The sequence below is a fragment of the Thalassophryne amazonica genome, chromosome 5 (assembly GCF_902500255.1).
Source record: "Thalassophryne amazonica chromosome 5, fThaAma1.1, whole genome shotgun sequence".
Lineage (NCBI taxonomy): Eukaryota > Metazoa > Chordata > Actinopteri > Batrachoidiformes > Batrachoididae > Thalassophryne > Thalassophryne amazonica.
In genome coordinates, this window is record NC_047107.1 from 88,792,363 (window position 1) to 88,820,352 (window position 27,990).

General features: G+C 41.1%; 1 protein-coding gene and 1 pseudogene across 1 annotated transcript in view; one reads left to right on the forward strand and one right to left on the reverse strand.

Moving 5' to 3' along the window:
• Window positions 1–27,990, reverse strand: part of LOC117510911 (phospholipid-transporting ATPase ID-like) — an 86,143-nt gene that overhangs the window by 45,299 nt on the left and 12,854 nt on the right. The window contains exons 2-6 of the mRNA XM_034170811.1: window positions 19,687–19,769; window positions 17,756–17,814; window positions 14,039–14,152; window positions 12,387–12,485; window positions 2,983–3,044 (exon numbers count right to left, since the gene is read on the reverse strand). Coding sequence (XP_034026702.1) covers window positions 2,983–3,044; window positions 12,387–12,485; window positions 14,039–14,152; window positions 17,756–17,814; window positions 19,687–19,729 — 377 coding nt within the window. The 5' untranslated portion in view covers window positions 19,730–19,769. The remainder of the gene's footprint in view (window positions 1–2,982; window positions 3,045–12,386; window positions 12,486–14,038; window positions 14,153–17,755; window positions 17,815–19,686; window positions 19,770–27,990) is intronic.
• The window catches only part of LOC117509980, a 34,826-nt pseudogene continuing 33,201 nt past the window's right edge, over window positions 26,366–27,990 (forward strand).

The following is a 27,990-nucleotide window of genomic DNA, read 5'->3' on the forward strand; positions in this document are numbered from 1 at the left end:
CAGGAGCATAGGTGGTGGGTTCAAGTTATTGTATCATGGTGTGGATAGGAAAAGAAATGGTGTTGGGATCATTTTAAAGGAAAAGTATGTGAAGAGTGTGGTGGAGGTTAAGCAAGTGTGTGACAGGGTTATGAGTGTGAAGTTGGAAATTGAAGGGGTGATGATGAATATCATCAGTGCATATGTCCCACGGGTAGGTTGCGAGATGAAGGAAAAAGAAGATTTCTGGAGTGAGTTAGATGAGGTGGTGGAGTTTGTGTCCAAGCATAAAAGAGTGATAGGAGTGGACTTCAATGGGCATGTTGGCAAGGGAAACAGAGATGATGAGGAAGTAATCAGTAGATACTGTATGGTATCAAGGACAGGAATGTGGAAGGGCAGGTGGCAGTTGATTTTCCAAAAAGGATGGAAATGGCTGTGGTGAATAACTACTTTAAGAAAAGGGAGGAGCACAGGGTGACATACAGTATAAGAGTGGAGGAAGGTGGACTACAAAGAAAGTGTAGCTAGACATCACAGGACGGAGGTTTGTAGGATGACTCTAGAGGTGAAGAAGAAGAAGAAGAGAGTGAGAGCTCAACAAAGGATCAAACAATGGAAACTGAAGGAGGAAGACTGTTGTGTGAAATTCAGTGAGCAGGTGGGACAGGCACTGGATGGAGGGGAAGCAGTTTTGGACAACTGGGAAAGATGTGGTGAGGGAGGTACTGGGTATGACATCTGGACAGTGGAAGCAAGACAAGGAGACCTGGTGGTGGAATGAAGATGTTCATCAAAGGATAAGGAGAAAGAGGTTGGTGAAAAAGAATTGGGATAGTTAGAGAGATGAAGAAAGGAGAAAGGAGTACATGGAGATGTGGCGTAAGGTGAAAAGAGAAGTGGTGAAAGCTAAAGAAAAGGCATATAAATAGTAAATGGACTGCATTTATATATCGCTTTTCCATCTGCATCAGACGCTCAAAGTGCTTTACAAATAATGCCTCACATTCACCTCGATGTGAGGGTGCTGCCATACAAGGTACTCACTACACACAACAACTAGGGGATTTGAACCGAGGATCCTCTGGTCTCAAGCCCAACGCTTTAACCATGAGACCATCACCTCCCCCTAAATATAGCGAGCTGTAGAAGAAGTTGAATAGTAACAAAGGAGAAAAGGACTTGTACCGATTGGCTGACACAGGGATATAGCTGGAATGGATGTGCAGCAGGTTAGGGTGGTAAAAGATGTAAATGGGAATGTGCTGACAAGTGAGTACATGTGTGTTGAGAAGGTGGAGGGAATATTTTGAGGAGCTTATGAATGAAGAAAAAGAGAGAGAGAAAAAGCAAAGTGCAAAAGATTAGTAAGTATGAAGTGAGCGCAGCTATGAAGAGGATGAAGAGTAGAAAAGCAGTTGGTCCAGATGACATTCCAGTGGAGGCATGGAAATATCTAGGAGAGATGGCAGTGGAGTTTCTAACCAAATTATTTAGTAAAATCTTGGAAAGGGAGAGAATGTCTGAGGAGTGGAGATGAAGTGTGCTGGTTCCTATTTTTAAGAACATGGGTGATGGAGAGAGCTGCAGTAACTACAGAGGCATAAAGTTGATCAGCCATAGCATGAACTTATGGCAAAGAGTAGTAGAAGTTGGGCTTAGGAAACAGGTGACGATCTGTGAGCACAAATGTGGTTTTATGCCGAGAAAGAGCACTATGAGAGCAATGTTTGCTCTGAGAATACTGATGGAGAAGTATAGAGAAGGCCAGAAGGAGTTGCATTGTGTGTTTGTGGATTTACAGAAAGTTTATGACAGGTTGTAAAGAGAAGAGTTGTGGACTGTATGAGGAAGTCCGGAATGGTAGAGAAGTAAGACGTATTGAGGGTTGTGCAGGACATGTACGATAGCTTGGCAGTGGTAAGATGCACAGTAGGAATGACAGACTTATTAAAGGTGGAGGTGGGATTTCACCAAGGATCAGGTCTGAGTCTTTTATTGGTTGTAATGGTGATGGACAGATTGAGGGATGAGATCATACAGGAGTCTCCATGGACTGTGATGTTTGCAGATGACACTGTGATCTGTAGTGAGAGCAGAGAACAGGCTGAATCTAGCCTGGAAAGGTGGAGATGTGTTCTGGAAAGCAGGAGAATGAAATTCAGTAGGAGCAAGACTGAGTACATGTGTGTGAATGAGAGGGTGCCCAGGTTACAAGGAGTAGAAGTGGTGAAAGTAGATGACTTTAAATACTTGGTGTCAACTGTCCAAAGTAATGGAGAGTGTGGGAGAGAGGTGAAGAAGAGAGCGCAGGCAGAGTGGAGTGGGTGAAGAAAGGTGGCAGAAATTATTTGTGACCAAAGAATATCAGCAAGAGTGAGGGCGAAGGTTTACAAGACAGTCGTGAGACCAGCAATGTTGTATGGCTTAGAGATGATGACACTAACAAAAAAACAGGAGGCAGAGTGGGAGCAGAGAAGAAGAGACTGAGAAGAAGCAGCAGCATTATAATCACTAATAAGTAAAATTCCTATTTCAAGCTTGCATTTATATTAATATCAGTGATGTTATATTTCCGACACACTGTGTTGTGTATCCCTGTATTCCTGGAGTGCTGCCAGACCTGAACTCTCTGCAGCTGTAGCTGCAGGATGGAAGGAAAAGCTTGTTTTGTTTCCTCTTTCCCAGTGTCTGATACTGTGAAAATGTGAACTATGCTCAGTTTTGTTATGGGTGGTGTGAGGATCTTTACTGGATACTGAAATAGACAACAACAACAAAACCTTTTCTGGATTTGTTTTGAGATTTTTGAGAACAAAAGAGAACCCAGGAAGGTTTCATGAGGAACACCTACAGAAAACCTAATGCACACTGATTGTACACTAATTTATATCAAAAAAAAAGAAAAAAAAAAGTGCAGTGCAGGTGAAAATTTAAACGTGAAAAAAAAACCCTGACAAATTTGTGTCTCAGGAGACACACACAGTATGCTCAACAACTTACTTTCTGTCAATCAGCACTTGAACTTTACGGTTGTTGACTTGATTGTCACTTCTGTGGCGATGCTGGAGGAAACAAACACATACAGTACACAAAAACAGGACACACACACACAGACACACATACAATAATGAAACACTGAACCAAAAAACCCATGTCACCCATTTTTTCTGCATTACTTTTTTGTAAGTGATCCAATGAAATTTTTGTGAGAACAGGCTGAGCAGTTAGTTGGAATGAAAGAAAATATTTGAAAATTCAAAGTTTGGTCTCCAAAACTGAAGTAGATTTTCACCTGTGGAAGGCATTTTGTCAGAAGGAATGTTTAAAGAAACTTTTACTATGCATTTGGATTTTGTGTTTGCCCAGTAGTGTATTAGGGCTGATTAAAAACAAAAACAACAACAACAACTGGTGGGCGGGTTAAAGTGTAAGACTAAAAAAAACTTTTCCTGAATAAAGGCATAAATTTACAAGAAAAATAGTGGAAAGTTTTTGTCAAGCAACCACATTGCTTCAATTTGTACCACAGATGCTGCTGCTTGAAGGTATATGGCTGCATTTTACACACACACACACACACACACACACACACACACACACACACACACACACACACACACACACACACACACACACACACACACACACACACACACACACACTCTCACAAATCACCAAAAGCCTAATATTCAAAAGACATCTGTGTGTCAAAAATCAAAATCCTCCCAACAGATTGTTGAAATACAAGACTGTGCACAGCCGCTCACAGATACCCAAAATAAATATGTTTGTAAAAGTGCTGTGATGTCATGGTAGAATACAGCTTGGTGCTTATCCCCAGGTCCTGTAGCGTGACAAGAGTCTACGACTCGACTCCCCCTGGATAAGAAGCCATTCCATTATGGTTACTTCCTAGCCAAAACCAGCACCCATTTCCATCTGGATGGACTGAGACAATGCAGAAAAAAAATATCTTGTCCAAGGACACAGACAACTGGACTGAGCAGGAATTGAACCCCAGTCTCTTGTTTGGCTATACTAACTGCATTAAATATGATCAAGTATAACCTAATATTTTTTTTTATAAGTTGCAGTAGACCAGCTAATATAAATGACAATTTTTCCACCTAAAACAGACAATGAATTTTTAAAGTTTAAAAGTGGTTACACATTTTACTTATGTACAGTGGTGGGCACAGTTCTGCTAATCCGCTAATTATCAAAGCTAACATTTTCATTAGCATATTAGCTTACCAGATAACTTTGAAAACCATCAGCGGACCAATTATCTTCCGATAAATTTAGTTCTGGTAACTTGTAGACCGCTGACATATTTTTGCGGGCATAGTAAGTAAAGCTTAACAGTTAAAAACATGCAGACAGATAGCCATGAATAGGAGAGCTCTATCCTCTGCAGGCAGAGAAGAACTGACTATCAGAGAGAAAGGAAGAGAGAGGGAAGGGGGTAAAAAAAGATCATTTCTCTTCACACCATACACACCTGCTGGTCATTTCACTGCAGTCTTGCACAAGCAGACAGTTTTGACTTATGGTTATAATTTTAAGCAAACTACTTGCGGACAAGTTATTGAAATTAACATAACATCTGATGTTTTACAAAGTGAAAATATCAGCTATATGATTTAGTTTGAAAGTGGCTGCTCACACTGCCATGAACACTGCCATCTGTCAGCAGAAATAAATACTGAAAGTTATCGGTTTAGCTTTTATCTGTAACTTCCGCTAAAATTTTTTTAGGGATTTATCAGTTTAGCTTTATAAAAGTTTACTTTTCACTTAGCGGATTAACGGTTATTGAAGTTAACGTTCTGGTTAGCTGTGGCCACTAGTGCTTATGTATACGAGGTCTATTAGAAAAGTACCCGACCTTATTATTTTTTTCAAAAACCATATGGATTTGAATCACGTGTGATTGCGTCAGACAAGCTTGAACCCTCGTGCGCATGCGTGAGTTTTTCCACGCCTGTCGATGGCGGCTTGGAGCGCGGCGCTCCCCACAGCCGCTGGGGGCCATCCTTAAAGCAACAGTAACACTCCTTATTCTCTACCAAGCCCGTAACATTTTCACCGAAAGCCAGATAAATTTTTCTAATGGTTCCAGCTGCCAGTCTCTAACAGTTTCTGAAAAAATTCTGATGGAAAAAAAGCCCAAATCATTCCGCCATTTCCTGGCAATGAAAATCCGACGAGAGGGGTGGACCACTCCTCCATGTTGTTCAGTACCTAGGTTTCCTGACAGTGAAGACATTTTCAGTAATGTAATGGTTGTTTTGTGAGGTAATTTACCTTTGTCACATGTGCTAAGTCTTATGTTGGCATGTAGTGAGAGAAAACTCAGCCTGAACCCAGATGGGCATCGGTGGTGAGGATCAGTGAGGATGAACGTCACTGCCGCACAAAAGACCCGTTGTTCTCCTGCTCGAGTTATGTTTCACTCATGACATCAGTCATTTCTTCTGTGTAGTTTGGCATTCGGTGCCCAACACACACACACACACAACTGTTTTTTCGACCTTGACGGCTGAAACAAAACCAACAACAATTTTCCGTTTTGGTCCCACTAAAGAGACATAAAGAAAAGAAAAGCGCAACAACAAAAAAGTTAAACTTTTTTTTCTGATGACATTACTGTGTATTTAACTCACTGAGGAAAAAGGTGTGGCTCTGAAAAGATGGAATTCTTTTTTTTTTATTATTACTTTTTGTATGTGCTGTGAGGATTCTCCCCCAAAAGACGAACAAACTCACAAAGTCCCAAAGTGACACAACACCTGCACAAAGCAGACACAATAATTAATTTCATAAATTCAAGACCATGGAAAACTGGCAGAAAACCACAGAAAACACCCAAGAGGCGGGTGACTGTATGACGGAGGACCCTCAACCAAAATATGGGGGTCCAGAGACACAGGTCAAAATGGGCAACAAAAATTAGGAAGCCCACCAGACTGAACTGCAGATCTAGGAACAAGCGGACACCAGGGTACGGATCTGGAGCCCTATTGTGGACCATGGAAGGGTCAGGGAGATGACCACTAGGCCAATTAGGGTGCAATGACATATCCGGGGGTCTATCAGCAAAGTGAGCAGAAACCAAGGTGGGACAAGTATCAGGAACCAAACAGGGCATGCTAGCAGGACAAAATCTCTTCTGGACAAAGAATGTCTTGATATGAACAGGGCAGAGGGGAACTAATGACCCAAGCAATGAACTACAGAGGGAGCTACATGGAAAGAAATATAACAAAAGCAAACACCAACAACAGGAAATGCTGCGGGAACTGTGGCGAATGAGCACAAACAGTGGACCTACATATTGAAGGAAAACACTCCAGAAACCAACTTAACTTATGCAGAGGCCAGTCATCCATCGTAGCTTGCTTCAAAACTGTATCTGGAGGAGACCTTAACCACATGAGGACTTGGAGAGCTAACTTGGTCAAAACAAGCATGGTGTGTGGGAAAGGGACACAAACCTGCCAAAAACCAGTATAACAATGACGTAAGCGTCACAAATAGGATGGCATGTGTATGCAGGAACCCACCCAACCTCCAAGCAGTTTATCTAGCTGACACTTCTCGAGGAGCATAACACGCCTGCCGAGGGTGTATATAGACAGGGAAATTTTACTAAGATGAGAAATGTCAAAACTATGAAAAACAAATGGAGTGACAGTAGATTTACCTGGGGGACTAACCAAATCCACTGGCTTCTTACAAACCCAGGTAATTGACCAACAAAGTACAAAGTCAACTTTATTCCAAAAACAATGCAAATAATGAGAGAGCTTAGAAAATACAACTCTGAAACCTTGGATTATTAGTAACATGACTGATACTGACTTTGCAATTGCCACATGATGCCCAGAAAAACGGCACCACACAGCTCCCCTGATGAACGTGGAAAATAATGCAACAAACACAAGAAATAACATAACAAAAAAGTCACAGTCCCTATGATCATGGCTGCAACTGTTCTCGATGGGTGGAACCCTGATTATTGGGTGAGCATGGATAAGATGAGGAGATCTTTGGCATCGGGCGTTCCTCTGATGATTCAGCTGGCAGAGCTGAGAACCGAGGAATGGCGCTCGTCGGGGCTGTCTAAGCTGGTTCAGCAGATGATCATGGAGCAGCGTCAGGATCCACTTGCTTCGCTGTTGGCGGAGGCGTAGAGCGCGCTGCTGCAGAACATGGAGAAGCAGTGCCAGAATCAGCTGGCTTGGCTGTAGACGGAGGTGTAGGGTGCACTGCTGCGCACCCTATGCCTGTGGAGAAGTGGGCGCAATCTCAGAATCAGCTGGCTTCACGGCCTGCTGAGGAGCGGTGCGTGCTTTGGCTGTCTCAGCTGCAGGTCATGGCGGCGAACACGTCGTAGCTGCTTCGGCCAGCACTGTCACCTGATGTGCAGAAAATGTAGCTGGAGGCAAGACAGGTAGTGACGTCATGAGTTGTGCTGTATTCTTCTGAAGTGTGAGTGCCGTGGAATCTCAGCAGGAGGGGGGAAGCATAATCAATTACCATAATGTTTCCCGATGACTCTGCAGGACCTGGGAGAGGTGTGGTCCACACAGAGGGGTCGGGCAACATGGGAACAGTGGTTCCCGTGAGCGTGTAGATCGAGGTGGCTGCAGGTTGGCGCGGAGGTGCATGGAGCTTCCACCGGAGCCTGACGAGACAGGACCAGTTCTGTAGTAGCCTGAGGTTATGGATCTGATTCCCCAGACTGATTTCGCTCTGTCAGTTTTCTCATGGCCGACCTCTGAGGAGCAGTATCGGAGGCAGACAGGATGCGGGAGAAGTGCACAGCCGTGGAGGTGCCACTGCTTCAGCAGACAGTGTAATGGAGAAAGGTGTGTCAAGACAGGAATTAATGATCTCTGCTTCAAACAGGAAGTCCATCGGCTTTTATGTGGGTTAACTCAGGGAAAGTGGTGACCATTTCAGGTGCAGCGTGGAGAAGTTGATCTAGTCCAGAAAAAATGCGCCACTTGCTCTGTTCGCCTGGACTGTCCATGAACTCAAGAAACAATAAACAATTTTATTAAAAAACTCTGCCGTGCTCTGGAGTGTTGATTCCTCCGTTTCTGAGGAATCCTCTTCCAGGTCGATCCAGTCAGTATCATCCTCGGCTGGTGGGCAAGAGGATTGCAAATACGTCTCTGGGTGCTTCACCTAGTTGGGCAGCCTCTCTGCAGTGAATAAATCATCCAGCATTTCTAAATCAGGAAAGTAGCGATAAAGCCAGGTGTTCACTTCAACCACTTTCCAAGCCTGATCTAGGTAGTCAAACTTCTCTCTCGGAGAGTTGGCGTGGGAGAAGCAGGTGAAAAAGAAGCTGATGCTTGCGAATACCTCTTTGATTATGGACAAGTTCAGTACTGGATCTGAGTCCACAGCCTCCTGGTACTGACCTGATTGTTCTGTCAGGACTCGTGGTGGCTTGACACAGGGAACAGTAGGAGACCCATTGCAGACTCACAGACGTGGTAGACTGAGATGAATGAAAGGCTTTATCTGATAACCAGACATTGGATTTGGTACACAGGTAGTCAGACATACAGGCAGAGGTATCAGACAGGGTACAGCCTGGGTCGTGGTCCAAAAATGAGCAGAGTTTGTACCAACGGCGTCAAGGAGTATAACAGGCAAAAACAAAGCAGAGTTAAAAATAGGCTGAGTTCAGGGTAACGGCGAGGCAGAGGTCAGAGTACACAAGCAAGGTCAAAAAGCACTTGAGCGCAAACTGGACAAATATGAGAGGCGAGAGAGTGAACAAAGTCAACAATTGGCTAGTGAGCTGTGGAACTGTGGGGACTTAAATAAGGGGAGTAATCAGAGTGTGATGTGAAGCAGGTGCGTGGAAGGTTCTGAAAAGAGTTGTGGTTTTGTGAACCAAACAAAGTGGTGCAAAGCAAGAGAAGTGGCAGGAAAACTAACTGTGAATAACATGACATGTTCCAGACAAACAATAATACGTGAGTAAAACAAAAGGGGTGAAACTAAGAAATACTGTGACATACAATACTGTGGAAAAACAAGAAACCTAATAATAAACCAAACTAGGATGGAACTGATACTGGCTGAGACCTAAAAGTGAATACAATAAATGATGATGACAAAACAAACTATTGGTTCAACAGAAAATAAACAAAACCAGTGACTACAGAATAATGCAACAAATAATACAAGATAACAGATAAACAGAGAATGCAATTAATGACAAATGGAACATAATCTAATAAGCAACACTGAAGATAAATAATAACCAAAAACCTGTGACTAAAGCATAATAAAATGACAAACTACAGAATAAACGATAACCAAAGAATGAACCAGTGACAAAAGTGTAACACAAAGAAAAGCAATTAACAGAACCAGACTGAGATTTACATGACAAAGGATAAACGTATGAAAAGTAAAACCAGAAAATCATAGAGGAGATTAATCCATAAACTCAGACCTAGACCCCGAGCCGGGTTTGAACCTGACAATCATAACACTGAATGAATTTTCAAAAATTCATAACTCTGTTAAAAAAGATCAAATTTCTTTCATATTTGACAGCGTCATGTAGGATGGTATCCTTTATTGACTGACAAAGTTTGATCCAGATCTGATCCAGATTACTTTTGTGGCCATTTAAAATTAACACTGAAAACCCCATTTAATGTATATTTTACATTATACCTTAATCAAACGTGCACCAATCACTCTCATATTTGAAGGTGAGGTGCAGACTGGCACTTACTATCGCCTGACAAAGTTTGATTCAGATCTGATCCGGACTGTGCGAACATTTGAATTTAATATCGAAAGGCCCATTTGATGTACATTTTGCATTATATCTCAATCAAAAGTGTCTCTATCACTCATTTGTAACAATGAGGTGCAAACTAGCACTCTCAATGAATAGACTGTTTGATCCGGATCTGATTCGTATTGAGGATTTAGGGGATATTTGATTCTTTTTAACATTGAAAAGCCCTTTTGATCTATATTTTGTATTATATTTTAGCTTATGAGAAGCCACTTGAATTTTTTTTTTCCAACGTAAAAATTTGCGGAATTGGAAACTAGTGTTGGCGGAGGTTGTGCTCTACGAGTGCGCTTCTAGTTTACAATTTGTCAGCAAGTTCATTTAAGTGCAAACCTCTGCCGCCACATAATAACAACTACTCCACAGCATTTTGTGAAAGTACTTCTGTTCACTTTAAAAACCTTACAATTAAACTACATGTTGAAATTTGCAACCCTACCCCCTTTTTTAATTCTAGCCCACAGCCACATTATAAAAAAAAAAAAAAAAAAAAAAAAAAAAAATTCATGGAAATTGGTTCTTTCGCTTTTTTTTTTTTTTGCATAACTTCTCTAACCACCAAATTAACATAATAACAAAAATGTCTTAAAAGATATTTTTAAAATTCTGAAATCGAGATTGCAGACATGATACGTGAACCTGAAATGTGAATAAAGTCTACTGAGCTACCATGAAACACTTTTTGGAATTTGTGTTAATATTTTTAAGTCAGCTGGAGAAATAATGTTTGAGTTATGCAGGAGAATAAACACAGGACTCTTCTCGATATTTCCGTCCTGCAGAGCCACACGGAATCAGTCTTTGCATCACACACATTAATGGGAACTGAAAGTTAGGAAATGTCCTAATGTGACTTCCAGTTCCAGCTGGGAGATAAGTGCTTTTCATAACAAACCCATGGTCACTATTTTTGATTGTAACTTGTTTAGAACAGAGTTAAGTGCTTTTAGCATGTGACCACAGCAAAGTAAACAGAACTAATCAGGAGCCGGAAGAACACAAAGCATACATATGTTAACTTCACTCAACTCAACGCAACCTTTATTTCTAAAGCACGTTTAAAGCAACAGCAGTTGACCAAAATGCTGTGTTGTGTGTTGGGGGGTTTGGCTGGATGTTTTTGTGTTGTTTTCTTTTCTTTGCTCTCCAGGTGGTATGCAAACTGGTTTTTGTCTGTGGAGAAGGTGCTGGCAGAAGAGTCCTTCACCCTCATCAGCATTATTAGCTGCACCTGTGGAGGATGTTCACATGCAGGCCTACTGACTCGCAGCACCTGTGGATGATGCTCACGTGCAAACTAAAGACTTTCAGCTGAAGCAGATAATGAGATGGCGTTCTGCATTTAAACCATGAGTGGTTCAAGCAGAATTGCCGGGAACTCGACCTTGTGACGTTCGTTTGTGAGATGCTGAGGACCGCGCCAGGGTTTGACACATCGTGCCTGTGAAGGAGGACGGGTGAGGGACACATGCTGTCAGCACACATCAGAGGTGATTATTGTCTGAATGATCGTTAATAGTAATTTGGCATTCTGTTACGCAGTATATTTGAACATTGATGATAATTGTGCAGTTTGCTTCTCACTGCCGTGGCGTACGGACTGATGATCCTCCACCTGTTGTGAGAAGCTGCTCATTTACATAAAGCTTAAATTCAGACCTGAATGTGTAGCTGATAGTGTGTGCCTCTGAAGGATATTTGCTGTAGCTCTGTTGACTTACCTCACCTTTTCCATCCTTCACAGAGTCAGTTTGTCGTGTCCACCTGGGGGGTGTTTGGCAGTGAATCTGAGTCCAGAAGCGCCGGGCTTCGATCCTTTTGGGCGCTGGAGAGCGTGCCGTCCTTCACTCCGCCAGACAAACTAAATATTTATGTTGTACACTAATTATTGCACTGGAGGGGAAATAAAATTGTTTTGCTTTTGGAACCGCTTTCTGGTTATTTAGCGCTGGGTTCGGTCAGATGTTGATCCGCTCCTCAACCTGCGTCTGCACATAACATGCTGTACATAATTTAAAAAATGGGCAACAAGTTGCCCCCAATTGTAAATAAATTAATTAAAAATAACAATATAATTACAACAGGCAGTACCACAAATAAAGAGCAATTGAAATGTAAAAACTAAAAACTGAGACAGATCAGTTGAAAGAATAACTTAAAAATCCTCCTCACAATACTATGAGGGAATTTTAGGCACAGGACCTATTTCAAGAAAAACAATTGACGCAATGTAACTCAGAACCTCTGACAGTATGACAGTGTTCTTTGAAAGAAGCTACAGTATATAGCTGCTACAGGGATATCAGCTCACCACTCCCAAATGGGTACCGGCCTTGTCTAAGGAAATAACTTGCATTGGACTGGTGTCCCATCCAGGTGGAGTCATAGATTCTAATCCTCTTGATGCTACGGAATTCAAAGATAAGCACCAACGGTTCTCAGGGCCTATACACTAATTACTTGTTTCTACCATGGACACACTCTTGACATTACTAAAAGTTTATATGGCAATAATTTGATCAAGGTCAGCAACACCTTACTTTTTTATTATTATTATGCTCACAATATCATCAGTGGCATCCTTGGCAGCAGTGACTGTTAGCACGAGGACCAGAGGAACAACAGTTGTGAACCAGGACAGTGAGGAGATCTGAGGAATGACCTGGAAATCACACACACAAGTCTGTGGTTAGTTTACAGAAAGCAGCTTGTCAAAGCTATAAAAGGGAAGACAAAATACATATTATGTGAACGAGACACTGAAATATAAATATAAAATACAGACCAACATGGAGAGCAACTACAGCGACTTGGTAGCTAGCATCTAGCATGTAACATAGTTGCTTACACTGGATTGTAAATCTCATCAGTCTGTTTTTGGAATGGTTCATACTTTGGTTGGACAGAATTTTATAAAAATGGATAATATAGCATAATTAGCTAATATGATAGCTGCCACCATAAGCTACAATGGAGAGCTGACTGGACCATGCTAGCTATCCAGCTTTGTTTGGACTGTATTTACACAATCCAATTTGTCTTATAACTGAATGTAAATCTCATCGGTCTGTTTTTAGAGCAGCTTATACTTTGGTTTGATAGAATTTAAAAACAATGTGGCACAGCTAACATGACAGCCACCACCATAAGCTAGAATTTAGAGCAACTGCAGTGAGTGGGTCATGCTAGGAAGCCAGCACACTGCTCAGTGTGCCGCTCTCGTTGGAGCGACATCTCTGCTATTTTGACATTGTGGGATAGCTCGCCCACAGACTGAGCTCGCCAGACTACTTTCGCCTGACCCAGTGTCCGATTGTTTGCAAAATGGCACTGAATTTGTCGAGATGAGAAGATGCTGCTGGATGAGTGTGAGTATTGACTTGCAACCATTTCGGCGTAAAAACACACAAGGTACACAAGTTCTTGTGCCAAATATCACAATTATCTGGGAACTACTTTTTGCGCAGGAATTCATCAAGCACGTTGGCCACGGGCGCATACTAACACAGAATATACTAAAACTGTATAGAAGTTCAGCCAAAGTGACAGTGGCCACTTAAAAATTGTTTTAATCAATACAGGAACAGGAATGACACTTTATTATTATAAAGTGTATATGTTATTTTATTATATGGCTGCGACGCTACGCGTGCTCTGATTGGCTGATTACCCATCAGATATTTTCCCATATCCAAACCGGTTACCATGACAATCGGACCGCAACAAGCATTTTCGTTACAAACCAGGAAGCTAAAAATATGATTAGAAAAACCAAGTTGGACATGAACGTACTCCATAAATATCTAAACAGCATCAGAAAAAACACACAGATTGAAACCTTACCAGCTAACAACCGGACTATCTGTTAGCAAGTTCTTCATGGAGGTGAAGAAAGCGAATGAGCTCAACACCGTCAGCACCATATTCAGGTGATACTTGAAGTTTTTGTGTTTATAAATACATAACAGCCATATAATAAACAAACTATTAACCTCGCTTGCTCGGTCTATATGGGGATATCAGACCTCAGTGTTTTACTTATGGACCTCGCTGCCGCTCGCTCCGTACTTACACCTCGGTCTGATATTTCGCCATACAGATCTCTGGCTCAGTTAATAATCCTTTAATATCAGGCATTGTGGATTCACGTTTGCACTGGGTATAATACCTCATCTTTCTCTGTTTTTATATGACCTGTGTGTGCGTATGTTTCACCTGGAGTACCAGCAGAAAAAGGAAGTAAGCGTTAGCAATCCTCTGGAACTGCTCAAACAGGTTGAGAGGTAGGAACGTGAATAGGTTGTATTTAGAGGTCTTGATGGCATTTGTCTGGAGGAGGAAAGAAAGGAGGATGAACAACAGAGACAGTGAGTATGATGGTCAAACATGAGCGATTTTTAAGTGAACTTAAATTCAAAGATATCTTCAGAATGCGGACATTTCTTCATAAATGTTCAGATGATTTACAGTAAATTTGAATCCTATTTTCGGCTCCATGGATTGGTCTATACATTAAGGGATTTCATTCTACTCAGTCACACCCACCGAAGCATACAAGACCTTGAGAGTTGTGACGGAGGCCAGCAGGAATAGCAGTGCATACAGTAGTCAATCTGCCTCACTCCCCTGATGGACAAAGGATTCTCTAGACACTCAGGCCAGAGCCCGGGTTTTAGCCGACTGGACAGAGCGTCCACCTCCGATGCTGGAGATCATGAGTTTGCGTCCCAAGGGGAGTGAGTGGGAGGAGTCACAATACAAAAATAAAGCAAACAGCTCAGCAGGGACTTGCATTCACTCTACCGTACTACTGTGATGAAAAGGGAGCTGAGCCAAAAGGCGAAGCTCTCGATGTACTGGTCGATCTTTGTTCCTACTCTCACCTATGGTCATGAGGGTTGGGTCATGACCGAAAGAACTACATTGTGGGTACAAAGAGCAAAAATGGTCTTCCTTCGGAGGGGCGCTGGTGTCTCCCTTAGAGATGAGGTTAGAAACTCGGTCATCCGTGGGCAGTGGTGGGCACAGATAACCAAAAAATTAACTTTGATAACACATAATCAGATAACTGAAAAGTTATCTTTGATCAAGATAAAACAATAAACCACCCAAAAATGTATCGGAAGTTACAGATAACCGATAAATTCCAGTATTGTCTCCAGTACACTTGCAACTACTAACAAGCTGATTTTGAGTTTTAACACCATGATCGCTTCTGGAAGCATCAAAAGCGATGACAGACCCAAACAATGAGTCAGCACTTCTGTCTTTGAGCATGCTGCCCCCTGCTGGAAGCTCCAGTTCACTACATTGCTTCCAGCACAAACGCAACTGAGAGGAGCCACAAAGCTCAACTCTCTACTCTATCACAATGCTGTTGTCAGGCGGAGGTCTTGGAAAATAAAGCAATACTGACTTATGGTTTGGTGTAAATAAAATGCATAAGGTAGGTGCTCAACTGTTTTTAAATTTTATAAGTGTTTGTAGCTGTTCAGCTTTATGTACCACGTTAACGGTCTAAAAATTACCGGAAGAAAATTAGTCCAATAATGGTTTTCAAAGTTATCTGAAAAGATAACCCAATAATGAAAACATCATCTTCGATAATTATCAGTTATCGGATTATCGGAACTGTGCCCACCACTGTCTGTGGGGAGTTCGGAGTAGAGCTACTGCTCCTTCGCGATGAGAGGAGCCAGCCTGTGCCGGACCCACGGGAGGCCTGTGTGGTGGTGAACGCACCAATCTGCAGCTCCAGAACATGCATCGACACCTGACCTGATCTAACTCAGAAAATTTTGTCTCTCAGACATTAAGCTACAAAAAAGCCACAATTTAACAAGAAAAGTTAAGACTTGATAAGGTACACCGGGTCATATCTCTCCATCAAATTTACTGTTAATGTGGAAAGCTGTTGTGGTTTCTGGTACATATTCGGTAGTAGTGATAACTTGATGATAATATGACTTTATGGGCAGATGTTTTCAGTTGAATGTCCAACAGAAAGAGCAGAGAACGGATTTACTGTAAGACAGCATACATTTCAAAGAAATCGCCTGATAAGGAAAAGGCCAAAATGCGGATGTGGTTTCTGATGAAATACCATTTATGACATGTAATTGCAACTGTGGATTTTGGTTTTGTGACTCCTCAGTACAACCGTTTAGGGGTTTTGTTTTGTTTTTTTTGGAAAGGTTAAGAATCCTTCTTTGAAGAGGTTTTGAGCGTGTAAACATGGTGGGAGGGGTTTGATGTGCACCAGGTGGATCTTATCAAGAGGCAGAAGCTCCAGCCAGTTCAGCCATGACTAACATAACAACGCCAAGCACGGATGAAAAAGTTTTCTTTTCAGCTTGCATATGTGAGCATACAAGAAGGAGAAATGTGGGTTTGCACATTTGGGGGGGGCTGTTTCCATTATTTTTGGCCCCTTGCAGATGTGCAGAGGTAAAGTTTCCTTTAAAGTGACATTAAATATAAATGTATATGAAATAATGACTCCAAGTTCTACTGAACCTTTTACAACATCAGGGCATGTCATTATTTCATAATATCTATTTGTCATTTAGCATAACTACTGCAATAAAAATCATGTGACATTTGGTTTCTGTTACATAAAATAACAAATATCAAACCTCATATAAAAAATAATAATCCAAGCCTCATACAAACATAGCTCACACAAAGCCATACAGCAATATGGAGCAGACATTGTTTCTGTGGAAACAGCATTTCTTATCCTATGAACTCATATTTCAATATGGCTGTTTTGACTTTAGCACAATACTGTATATTACAGTGTTTATAAAATATTAAAGGAATACTTTACTGATAACCTATATTATAAAATTACTGTGTCCATGTTTATTTTATAAATGTCCCCCACCTCTCCCTAAACACACACACGTACACACACACAGACATGTGGCAATTTTCCTCGGTGTTGATGATTTTTAACTAATGTTTAAATCACATGTAGACTTATACTCTAATGGAGCCATTCTGACTTGTCACGTGATCATCAGTGACCAAATTCAACCGCAACTGCTGAAAAGCAACATGGACACGCTGCTGCCAAATCTTGCAGTTCCTTGACTGGCCACTTGAGACTGGCTCTAAAAGCGAGTCATTTCCAACAGAGCCCCATGTTAAAATGTCCAACTTCACATCGGAAATAAACATCTTATTGTTTTTGTGCAAATATTTGCTCATTTTGAAATGGATGCCACGTTTTCAAAAAAGCTGGGACAGTGGTATGTTTACCACTGTGTTACATCACCTTTCCTTCTAACAACACTCAATGAGCGTTTGGGAACTGAGGACACTAATTGTTGAAGCTTTGTCGAGGGAATTTTTTCCCATTATTGATTAATGTACGACTTCAGTTGTTCAACAGTCCGGGGTCTCCGTTGTTGTATTTTGCGCTTCATAATGCGCCACACATTTTCAATGGGCGACAGGTCAACACCTATTTCTGTGTTGCACCAGCTGCTTTTCTCCTTTACAAGTCAGTCCTACCTGGTTGCACCGGATTTTTTGTGCTGCACAGAAGCGCGGACAACTCTCCTTTTTTGTTCATTAAATATCTTGTCTTTGTGGTGTATTCAACTGAATATAGGTTGAAGAGGACTTGCAAATCATTATATTCTGTATTTCACACAATGTCCCAACTTCATTGGAATTGGGGGTTGTAAATGTACAAAAGTTCAGCGAGCAACAACCTTGACTCTGACTTTGGCTGTAATCCAGTCACTTCGTAATATACACTCCTGGAGAAGCACACCCCCATGAAAGAGAGACTCCTGCTACTTTTATTACTAACTAACTTCAAGGAAGGAAACTGTTTATGGCTAATAGTTGCAGAAGGCTGCAAACAGCACAGTGTAGCAACAAGTTGATAGCACAAACACACATTTATATGTTAAGACTTACTGCATATTTAAAGGACAGGTTGTATTCTCGATCGTTGGCGTGGAGTTTCCTCTCCAACTCTGGTTTAAATAAAGAAAAAGAAAATTTATCATGGTACAATGACACTTTTAACACCAGCAGTGTTGGCACTGTATTTTAATTATGAGGAGACCTACACAGCCTTCATATGGTTAGCACTCGTCATTAGCTCTTAATAAGACACCGTACATTTACGCTGTGCCTTTGTACGTGTATGGAGCACTTTAATTGCATGAAATTAAAGGGAAAATTAAAAAAAACAAAGAACCATATTTGTGTTATGCTTCTCTTTTCATCTGTATATGGTTGTTTGCTATAATGTGTCTGTTAAGCTTTAGCTAACTGAGCTAAAAGGTTTTTAGCTCCAAATTCTTAAAGGAGAATGCTGACAGTTGTCAACCTAAGGTCTATTTTTAGACATTTTGTGGTCATCTTTTGATTTAATCAGCAAATGGACAGAACTGTGTATAAATTTGTTTGTTCTGATACTTATGAGTATTCCTCAGTGGACTGGCAGTTTTTCCTTGCGGTTAAAATCCACAAAATAACCCAAATCAATCAAGTCTGAAAACTACCCCATAACAAAGCTGGTTGGGATGCCAACAAAGCATTTATTAAACCAAATTTAAACATTAATCAATAAGATATATGCCCTCCTCTAGCTTTTACACACTCCTGGCACTGATTTGGCATACTCCTGATAATCCTGTCAATAGTACAAAGCATACCTGCTGCTTTAATAAATGTGAGTAGTATATATAATGTTATAGGATGGGGTAATCTAAAAACACTCAGGCAAAGTGCTTCTTGTCACCACTGAACAGGTGGAAACATCATTAGAAGTGTCTAGTAGCACTCATAGGGTTTCTACAGAGGTAACTTTGTGTATGTTTAACCCACTACATGCAAATAAACTTTCTATGATATTTATACGGTTAGCAGCTTACCATAGCCTCTTAGCCGTTGGCTAGCGCTGCTGTCCACTGGGAAATTACAAGTCAATTGCTGATGAGTGTCATGTGGGTTGTCTTTAATGTGTGGGTTTTGTATTTTCATTGTATTCATGTTTGGGTTTTTCTTTTATGTTCAGGTTTTGTCTGCTTTGTGTTTTTCTGACTGCACTCTCGTCTTGTGTTTGGTATTGAGTCTGGGTGTGTCTTGCCCCTTTTGTTTTCCACGTCCTCTTCTTGGTTGTTCTCTCACACTTGTGTCTCATTTTCCCTAATCACACCCTTTATTTAAACCCTCTGTTTTCCCTCCTGTCTTTGCCAGTTCATTGTTTCTTGTGTCTTTGTTCCAGTCTTTGTTCCACAGTCCTTGACCTTGTTTTTGCCTTGCTGTTTTATTGAACCTTTTGTTTGTTTTTGACCTCGCTCATGATTTGGACACTGTTGCTGATTTTGGCTTGCCTGCCTGTGTAGCGACCTTTGTCTGGTTTTTCAGTAAATCCATTTTCTGACTACGTGTCTGTGTGAGTCTCGCATTTGTATCCAGCCTTTTTGGGTATTTTTGATATGTAATTTTTCTTGTTCTTTTTACTTTTTTTGTCCAACGTGAAACGATGACCCCAAAACATCTAAAAACAGACCCTGTGTTAAAAATATCTGAGTTTTCTTAAGGAAATTAAGGGAATTCAATGAAATATGGTGAGGATGTAGATCTTGGGCCAATTAGATGGTAAAATATATATTCTATATTAAAATTAATAATCATATTATATGTATCCATGGCATCTTGGAATTGGTGAAACAATGCCCCTCACAGGGAACACAGTTCAGAAATATGAACAGGGGACTGTTGGCCACCATCTCCCTGTGAATGCCTACACTGATTAGTCATACTTTTTTCTATATGTTCCATATTTTTCATGAATTATTACACCCATAACACTTAATTACTGCTGTGTGGTTTACCTCTCTCTCGCTTCTTCACACAATCAAGGCCAAAGAACGACATTTTCTCTTTCTTCCTGGTGCTATCTAGCCATCATAGTTTTCTGTGAAAAGAAGTGAAGGCATTGCCATGATCAGAGAGTGACCTTTTCTCAGAAAAAAGGTTTGAGGAACTGAGGACAGCCGTTAGCCCACAAGCTGCAATGACTCCATCTTTCTTAACATACACTATGAAGTGATTCTGAGCTGTTTGTACTTAAATTAAGATGATACATCTCTCAATAAAGCTGTTTTTGATGCATTACCGATGGTGTGACAGCAGTGTAAACCATCTAAAGAAGTTGTAAAGCTTCTTCATTTGGTAATCAATGACATTTCACGGTCTGATTTTAAAGTATGTGCGGCTTTATGTTTTACTGGGTCCAGACCTCTCTTCTTCTTTAGACAGGACATATTCCAAGTTTGTGCCACTCCTCTTAATGTGTTTCACATGTGATTCACAGGAGCCACACCTCTTCCTTCATGGTTATTCTGTGAGCTAATAATATCAAAACCTTAAATATGACTGAGAGCATCATCCAGAGTGCTGGTCTGTGTCATCGGAGAGACAATGAGATTGAGTAGCTTTTCGCTACTCTGCCCATTTCTGCAAGTGCTTTTGGACAGACTGCTTCTTCTGTCCAGAAAATCTGAACAGGCAGCAACACAGCAGTCAAAAGGAGATCCATGTGACATCCACAAGGAGATGGACTTTTATCCATTGATACAAAAAAATGTTATTACCTCAGCTCACTGCAATGCATCACAAAGTCTAAAAGATATCAACACCAAACACAAAGCATGCGTCAATTAGCGTCCCTGACAAAAATTGGGTTCATATAATTTAGAAGAATGCCAACTTTTACCTTAACTTAAGGTGCCTTGACACTTGCACAAATCTGATCCCTGCACTGGCACATAATTTAGTGTGCCAATGAGTAAACTTGTTGTAAACTGTCCTTGAACTGTGCACAGCCACCTGCCAGTGATTTTGATTTTGAAATCTTAAAAAATTTCTAGCCCGCATAAATTTTGTGCCACTTGTGTTAACTAGCCGTGAACATTGTGCAACCTTTTTGCAAACAGTGCATGTCACTTCATGTCAATGCGTGACACAGTTTACGAGGAGTTTACTCATTGGCACACAAGATTCCGAGTCAGTGTGGAAATCAAATTCGTGCAAGTGTCAACGTGTGTACCATCTAATGACACGCATTGGCACGACGAATTGCGTGGCACTGCGGAGCCAAAATTCCTACAAGTGTCAAGGTGCCTTTACAGTTAACGTTTGCCATAGCTAGGGTTGCCAACCGTCCCTTGAAAAACGGAATCGTCCCTTATTTGGAAATAAAAGTGTGCGTTCCGTATTGACCTGAAACGGGACGCAGTTTGTCCCGTATTTCTGTGAGAATCAAAAAGTCTGTAAAATGTCAATGGAATTGACTGGCGCTTTATATGGAAACTTACGGTAAATTTGATCCCAGCCTCTCTCCTGCTTTTCACCAATGAGCTGACAGACACGAGTTGACGATACAGAATCACTCTTATCTCATTGGTCGAGGGACATCTGCTCGCAAGAAGATACCGACGTCATGAGCCGACGACGGTCGCTGGACGACAATAACAAAGCAGCATGGCTGATATCGATACAGACACCGACACTGGCACTGCAGATATGCCTACGGACAGCAATGTCTGTAACGTCGTTACTACTCCTCCTAAAAAAACAAACAAAAAAGAATGCAAAAATACAGGGGCGAATGAGAAAACGAAAATGGCTGGGTGGAAAAGGTGCGCGACAACAGTATTGTTTACTTTTCAGACTTTATTTTTTGCACTTTTTATTACACTAAATGTGTAAATGTGCACTGTTACATTGTTTTGCACTGTTACATTGTTTTGGATGATGCAAATTTTCTATTTTTTTTTTTTTTAATTTATACAATTTAAGTTAAGAGCAGGGGTGGTGGCCAAGTGGTTAATGCGCTTGGTTTTAGTTCAGAAGGTTCTGGGTTCAAATCCCACCCCTGCCACATTTCTCCATGTAATGTGGAGTTGCGTCAGGAAGGGCATCTGGCGTAAAACCTGTGCCAAATCAACATGCAGATCCACCTTGGATTTGCTGTGGCGACCCCGAGTGCAAACAAGGGAGCAGCCGAAGGGACTTACTTATACAATTTAAGTTAAGCAATAACACTACAGAGATTTATTTTTTAAAGAAGACAGAATGCTCATATTGAAATTGTGAGTGAAAATTTATTTTGCACTAAAAATAAATTGCTAAATAATAATTTGTTTTCCACGTGTTCATATCAGAACAAATGCATGTATGCATCTACCTAAATTCAGGGTCAAGTCAACAGTAGGTAAGTCCCTTCGGCTGCTCCCTTGTTTGCACTTGGGGTCACCACAGCAAATCCAAGGTGGATCTGCATGTTGAATTGGCACAAGTTTTACACAAGTTTTACGCCGGATGCCCTTCCTGACGCAACTCCACATTACATGGAGCAATGTGGCAGGGGTGGGATTTGAACCCGGAACCTTCTGAACTGAAACCAAGCGCATTAACCACTTGGCCACCACTGCTCGTCAAGTCAGTCAAATGCAGTGGTGTCAAAAGTACACACATTTGTTACTTAAGTAGAAGTATAGATACTGCAGTTTAAAAACACTCTGGCAAAAGTTGAAGTATCAACTTGACCTCTTTACTCAAGTAAAAGTGAAAAAGTATGTGCTCCAAAACCTACTTAAAGTATAAAAGTATAAAGTAACCTTTAAAAAAAAAAGAAAAAAAAAAAAGGTAGATGCCACTATATGAATTGAAAGCTTAATTTAAAAACTGATTCGTTCTACATGTGGCCCAAGACCCAAAACCAAAAATTACCCCCCAACACCACCTGCACGAAAATGTTTCAATTGTAGAAGCTCTGAAATGCAATCTGGGACTATTCCAGACAATAAACTGCAGTGAGTGCAGCATCCATTTAGTGAAGGAAACAAACAAAACAATTTTCCTTATTCAAATTCATTCCAGTAGTATTCTGCTCTTACTAGGATGCAGCAGTTTTCTAGTTTGGCAGATAGTTCTGGAGGAAATAACTAAAGAAATTAACACATTGAAAATATGGTTTGACCGAAACAAACTGTCATTAAATAAGACAGGGATGAACTGGAGGTGTAAGAGTCACTAGGTGTTCACAGGAAACACTTATTTATTTATGTATGTATTGTTAGTTGCTTTTATATTTTCTGTTGTGTTTCTATTCAGGTTCTTTTTGCCTCTCTCTAAAATTGTATATAATAATCATTAGATTATTAATATATAAACAAAAATAAATTTAACAAATATTACAATTTGAAAACAAATGCACCCGAACCTGACGAGAGCTGCTTAATGCTAACTTTTAACATTGAAAATGCCATAGACACGCTAACGCGTTAGCGTCGCTCCCGTTTTTAAGTTATAAAATACATCTATCAACTGTTTCAGAAGACCATAACAGGTCGGTTTAACATAGAAAAGGTAAATAATACTCACAGAAGTAGGCTCTTTAGGGTTTTAGCGGGGGAAAATTAAGCGAAAGAAAGAAAGAATAAACAAAGCAATAGGTCGAAGCATTGCTTCAATCTGCGAACCACTGCTTGGATTGGTTCACGGTTCAAAGCAAAGCCGCGCTGCAGAAAAGTTGATTACAGGCGCACATGACATGAAATATATATATAAACATTAAACTGAAGCCAAGAGTAACGAGGCTGTTTGTTTTAAAAATGTAAGGAATAGAAAGTACAGATACTTGTGTGAAAATGTAATGAGTAGAAGTCAGAAGTAGGCAGAAAAATAAGTAAAGGAGTAAAGTACAGATACCTAAAAAGTGTACTTAAGTACAGTAACGAAGTATTTGTACTTCGTTACTTGACACCTCTGGTCAAATGGTTAAAAATCGTTTCACACAGACGCTGGGAAGGGTGAAGGCAATGGTCAGTCGGCCGGTCGGCCCTGGCGGTGAGGTGTCCCTTATTTATTTTTCAGAGAGTTGGCAACCCTAGCCATAGCTAACATTAGCCAACTAATATTAGAAAAGGTCCCCTGATTATCATTATACAAGTTGCACTCTGAATATTAAAATCTTAGACGCTTCATTTTTAGACATTTTGGGGGTTATTTTTTTCCACTCAGCACAAAAACAAAATTAATCAGTGCAATACTGATTTAAAACACTATCACAATCTAAACTGGCTAATTAATGTAATGTCACGGGGGCAAGCTTACAGAGGGAGCTCCTTATTGTCAGTAGACTTGTAATCACTCAGTGGAGAGCAGCACTGCAAAGAATGGCTGGGCTAAGTTAACTGGCCAACTGTATAACCTGCTTTTTAAAAATTTTTTTTTACATGTAGTGACTTTAACATGTGCATGTTTACATTTACAGGGGACCTCTCCATGCTACCGGACACTTCTAATGACATTTTCACCTTTTCATTAGGGGCAATAAGAGTTTACTGAGAGTGTTTCTAGCTTGCCCCATGGTGTTACGTTATTTGCGCCGTTTAATTTTGTTTCGGTCCCGAGTCAAAAAATAACATCCAAAATGTTTAAAAACAGAGCCTTAGTTGATAGATGTTAAACATCCCCTTTAGACAGAAGACATTGGGCTTGTTGTCTGTACAAGTGGGGGCGGGTTTGTAGAGGTGGAATGAAGGGAGCAAATGAGGTCTGCTAGTCAGCGTCGCCTCCTTTTGGGGAGTTACTCTGAAATCAAAGGCCACAATAAGATACCCTTAAAACCGGACATCAAACTGTATCATATCTGTACAAACCTAATGTTTAGTTTGCTTGGTTTCATGGTACAAAATGTCTAATATTTGGCTGAAAAAGCTCCAGTAGAAAATTTAAACCTTCAGGTTAAACTGGATCAAGATGTGGCATAAATTAAACCACATTTACCAGTGAGAAAAAAGTGCCCTACTTCTCCGACTTGCCTGTATTTTTTTCAAAGGTTCCATGAAGCCCCCTTTTTGTTTTTTGAGTGTATACGGTAATGTTGTTTCAGTCAAACAACATAGTGCAACAGTACCTCAGCGTCACAGTCACCTGTGACTGGATGAAGAGGTCAGAGGTCACACAGATGAATGGCTGTCTTGTCCGAACAGTGGTCTCTGGTTTCTCAACTAAACAGTGCTCTTTTATGAAACTCAAACGCTTGTTTGCAGCTGAAAGGAAACCTTTTCCTCTGGCAGTGTACACACACACACACACACACACACACACACTGAATAGACTTTCTCCTTAACAGAGCCCAGCATGTCAGGCTCAGTCACTCTCAGCACCGATGTCCCTCAAGGCTACGTTCTTAGTCCACTCTTATACTCTCTCTTTACACAGGACTGCACTCCCTCTCACACCTCCAACACTCTCATCAAATTTGCTCATGACATGATTTGTAGTGAGACTCAACCAACAATAATGAAACAACATAGGTGTCAAACTGATTTCAGAAAGGGCCAAGAGGGGACAGGTTGTCTTAACCACCAACTCCACCAGGTGATTTTACTGATTAACTCATTCCTGCTTAAAGTGATGTTAATCAGTAAAATCACCTGGTGGAGTTGGTGGTTAATAAAACATGCACCCTCTTGGCCCTTTCTGGAATCAGTCTGACACAAGGGCAATGACCTCATCCTCGACACAAAGAAAACAAAAGAAATCATAACAGACTTCAGGAAGAACAACAACAAAAAAACACACCACGATGGTCTGTGCATCAACATGGAGGAGGTGGAGACAACCTCAGGTTTTAAGTTCCTGAGTGCACATCATCGAGGACCTGACCTGGAGCCTGAACACCACCTGTACTGTATCATCAAGAAAGCGCAGCAGACCCCGTTCTCCCTGAGGACAAGGGGACACAACAGGCTTCCCCAGAGACTGCTGATCAGCTTCTACTGCTGCACAATAGAGAGCATATTGATTTCCTGTGGAACTGTGTCTGACTCCAGCTGCACTGCTGCAGACAAAAAGGACCCGCAGGGGGTCGTGAAGACGGCTGAGAGGATTGTCAGCTGTCCCCTCCTAAAGCTGAGTAACATCTGCTCAAGCTGTCTCCTCAAACAGGCCACAGATATCCCACAGGACCCCTCACACCCCTTTTCACCACCTTCCCCTCAGATAGAGCAGTCATAGGGCAGAGTACATCTTTGCCAGTCTGTCGCAGGGCCACATATAGACAACCGAAAACATTCACACCCGCACACACAGAGATTTTTTTTAAGTTTCCAGTCCACCTAACCTGCATGTTTTGGATGTGTGAGGAAGCCGGAGCACCTGGAGGGAGCCCAGGCAGACATGGGGAGAACATGCAAACTCCACGCAGAAAGGCCACAGGTGGGAATCGAGCCCATGACCTCCTTGCTGTGAGGCAACAGCACTAACCACTCCATGCTGCTCTGCTCTGTGTCATTCAGTAATGCCATAATCAATAGTTCCACCATATTTAATTCCAATTTGATTCCAAATTGCTTGAGTTAAACTGTTATGACCAACTGAACCATTAAAGGGTACCCAAAGTGAAAGGTTGTGTGACCAAAAAAAAAGGTGATATTTGACTTCATGTTGGTGTTCACTAGTAACCGCAGTTCCTCAAAATAGCCATTCTAAATGAGTATGAGGTAAGGTGAACAGTTACATTACGAGTAGAAAGGTGTTAAGAGTAACCATAGGTGTGCCTTTAACCAGCCCTAATCCTAACCCCAACCCTATCCCATCTCCCTGTCTGCAGCAGTACAGCTGCAGACAGGGAGAGGCTCCAGAGAGTCATAAAGACAGCCCAAAATATCATTGGCTGCCCTCTCCCCTCCCTGATGGACATTTACAGCTCCTGCTGCCTTAGCAGAGGCCTAAACATCACTAAAGACATCTCCCACCCTGGCTTTGAACTGTTTGACCTGATGCCCTCAGGGAAGCGCTACAGGTGTACTAAGACCAGAACAAACACACTCAAAAACAGTTTCTTTCCCAAAGTGGTAACCATCCTGAATTCCTGCATGCACCGACGATAATGTGCAACATTTCATCCCATAATGTGCAATATTTCTAATTTTTAACAATGTATTTAATAACATACTTATTCTGCAATGTAAGTACTTACCATCCAGGACCATGCACCTAACCTTCTATTGTTTACATAGTATATATATTTTTTTGATACTTATTATTTCATATGGCTGCTTCTTCTTCTTCTTACTTGCCTGCACTGATTTTGGAGTTGGCTTTTAATCTCGTTGCACATTGTATAATGACAATAAAAGGCATTCTATTCTATTCTATTCTAAATATCTCTTGTATTTGGCCCAGATTTTGACCTTGGTATGCACCACTAACTTTGAAGCAGTTGCTCTCAAAAGCAAATCACTTTGTCCTTGGCTGACTCTCAGTCATTCCACCAAGTTTGGTCCAAATCAAACAAGTTATTTTCACCGCACACGAGATGGAAACATGCACTACCGCCGTGCGCAGGTGTAAGAATGAACAAATCTGCTTTTGTGCTCACACAGATCTACAAAGAGAAAATCAACATGTAAAGTTAAAGATAGATGTTTGACACAAAAAGAAAAGAAGAACAGGTTCATCAAGTAAACATCCAAACCAAAGTGAGATGAAGTTCATCAGCCTACCTAGATTTCAATCATCCAGACCCTTTCTTTTTTGTTTTTAGTGAAAAAATAAATCTGTCAGCTTGAACAAACTGTTGCTTTGTACAGCTGTAACCTGTGTTAATGTGATGTTTATTTTATCAGAGTTTGCAGGGCTGGAGGGGCGGGGGGGGTCACTTTTTTTGGCTTGGTGGAAATACTTTGGGAACCACTGATCTACGTTAACAGATAAGCCGACAACAGCAGCTGCTCCGTTTTCACGGCCCTCTGCAACTTTCCGCCCTGTGTGTGTTTTTGTGTTTAGTTTAATAGCAAACAGTCATCTGCACAAATGCAATGCTCTTTAAAGGAGAAACAGAGAAAGATAAAAGGGTTTGGGTTTTTTGAGCTCCCCCAAACCTGAAAAAGGAAGCGAGGCAGCTGCACACTTCATCACACAGTCTGTCTGTCTGAAGAACTTCAAAATACAGAGGACCTGATTTTTTAAACATTGGCATGTGTTGTGTGCGCAAACACCATTGCATTCGCAAATACACCTGCACGCTGAGTTACTAACGGTGCACAATGAGAATAGCATCTGTCAAATGTGTAAAATAGTGTGCACAGTCCATTTAGCGTGTTTGCATTAATGCATAT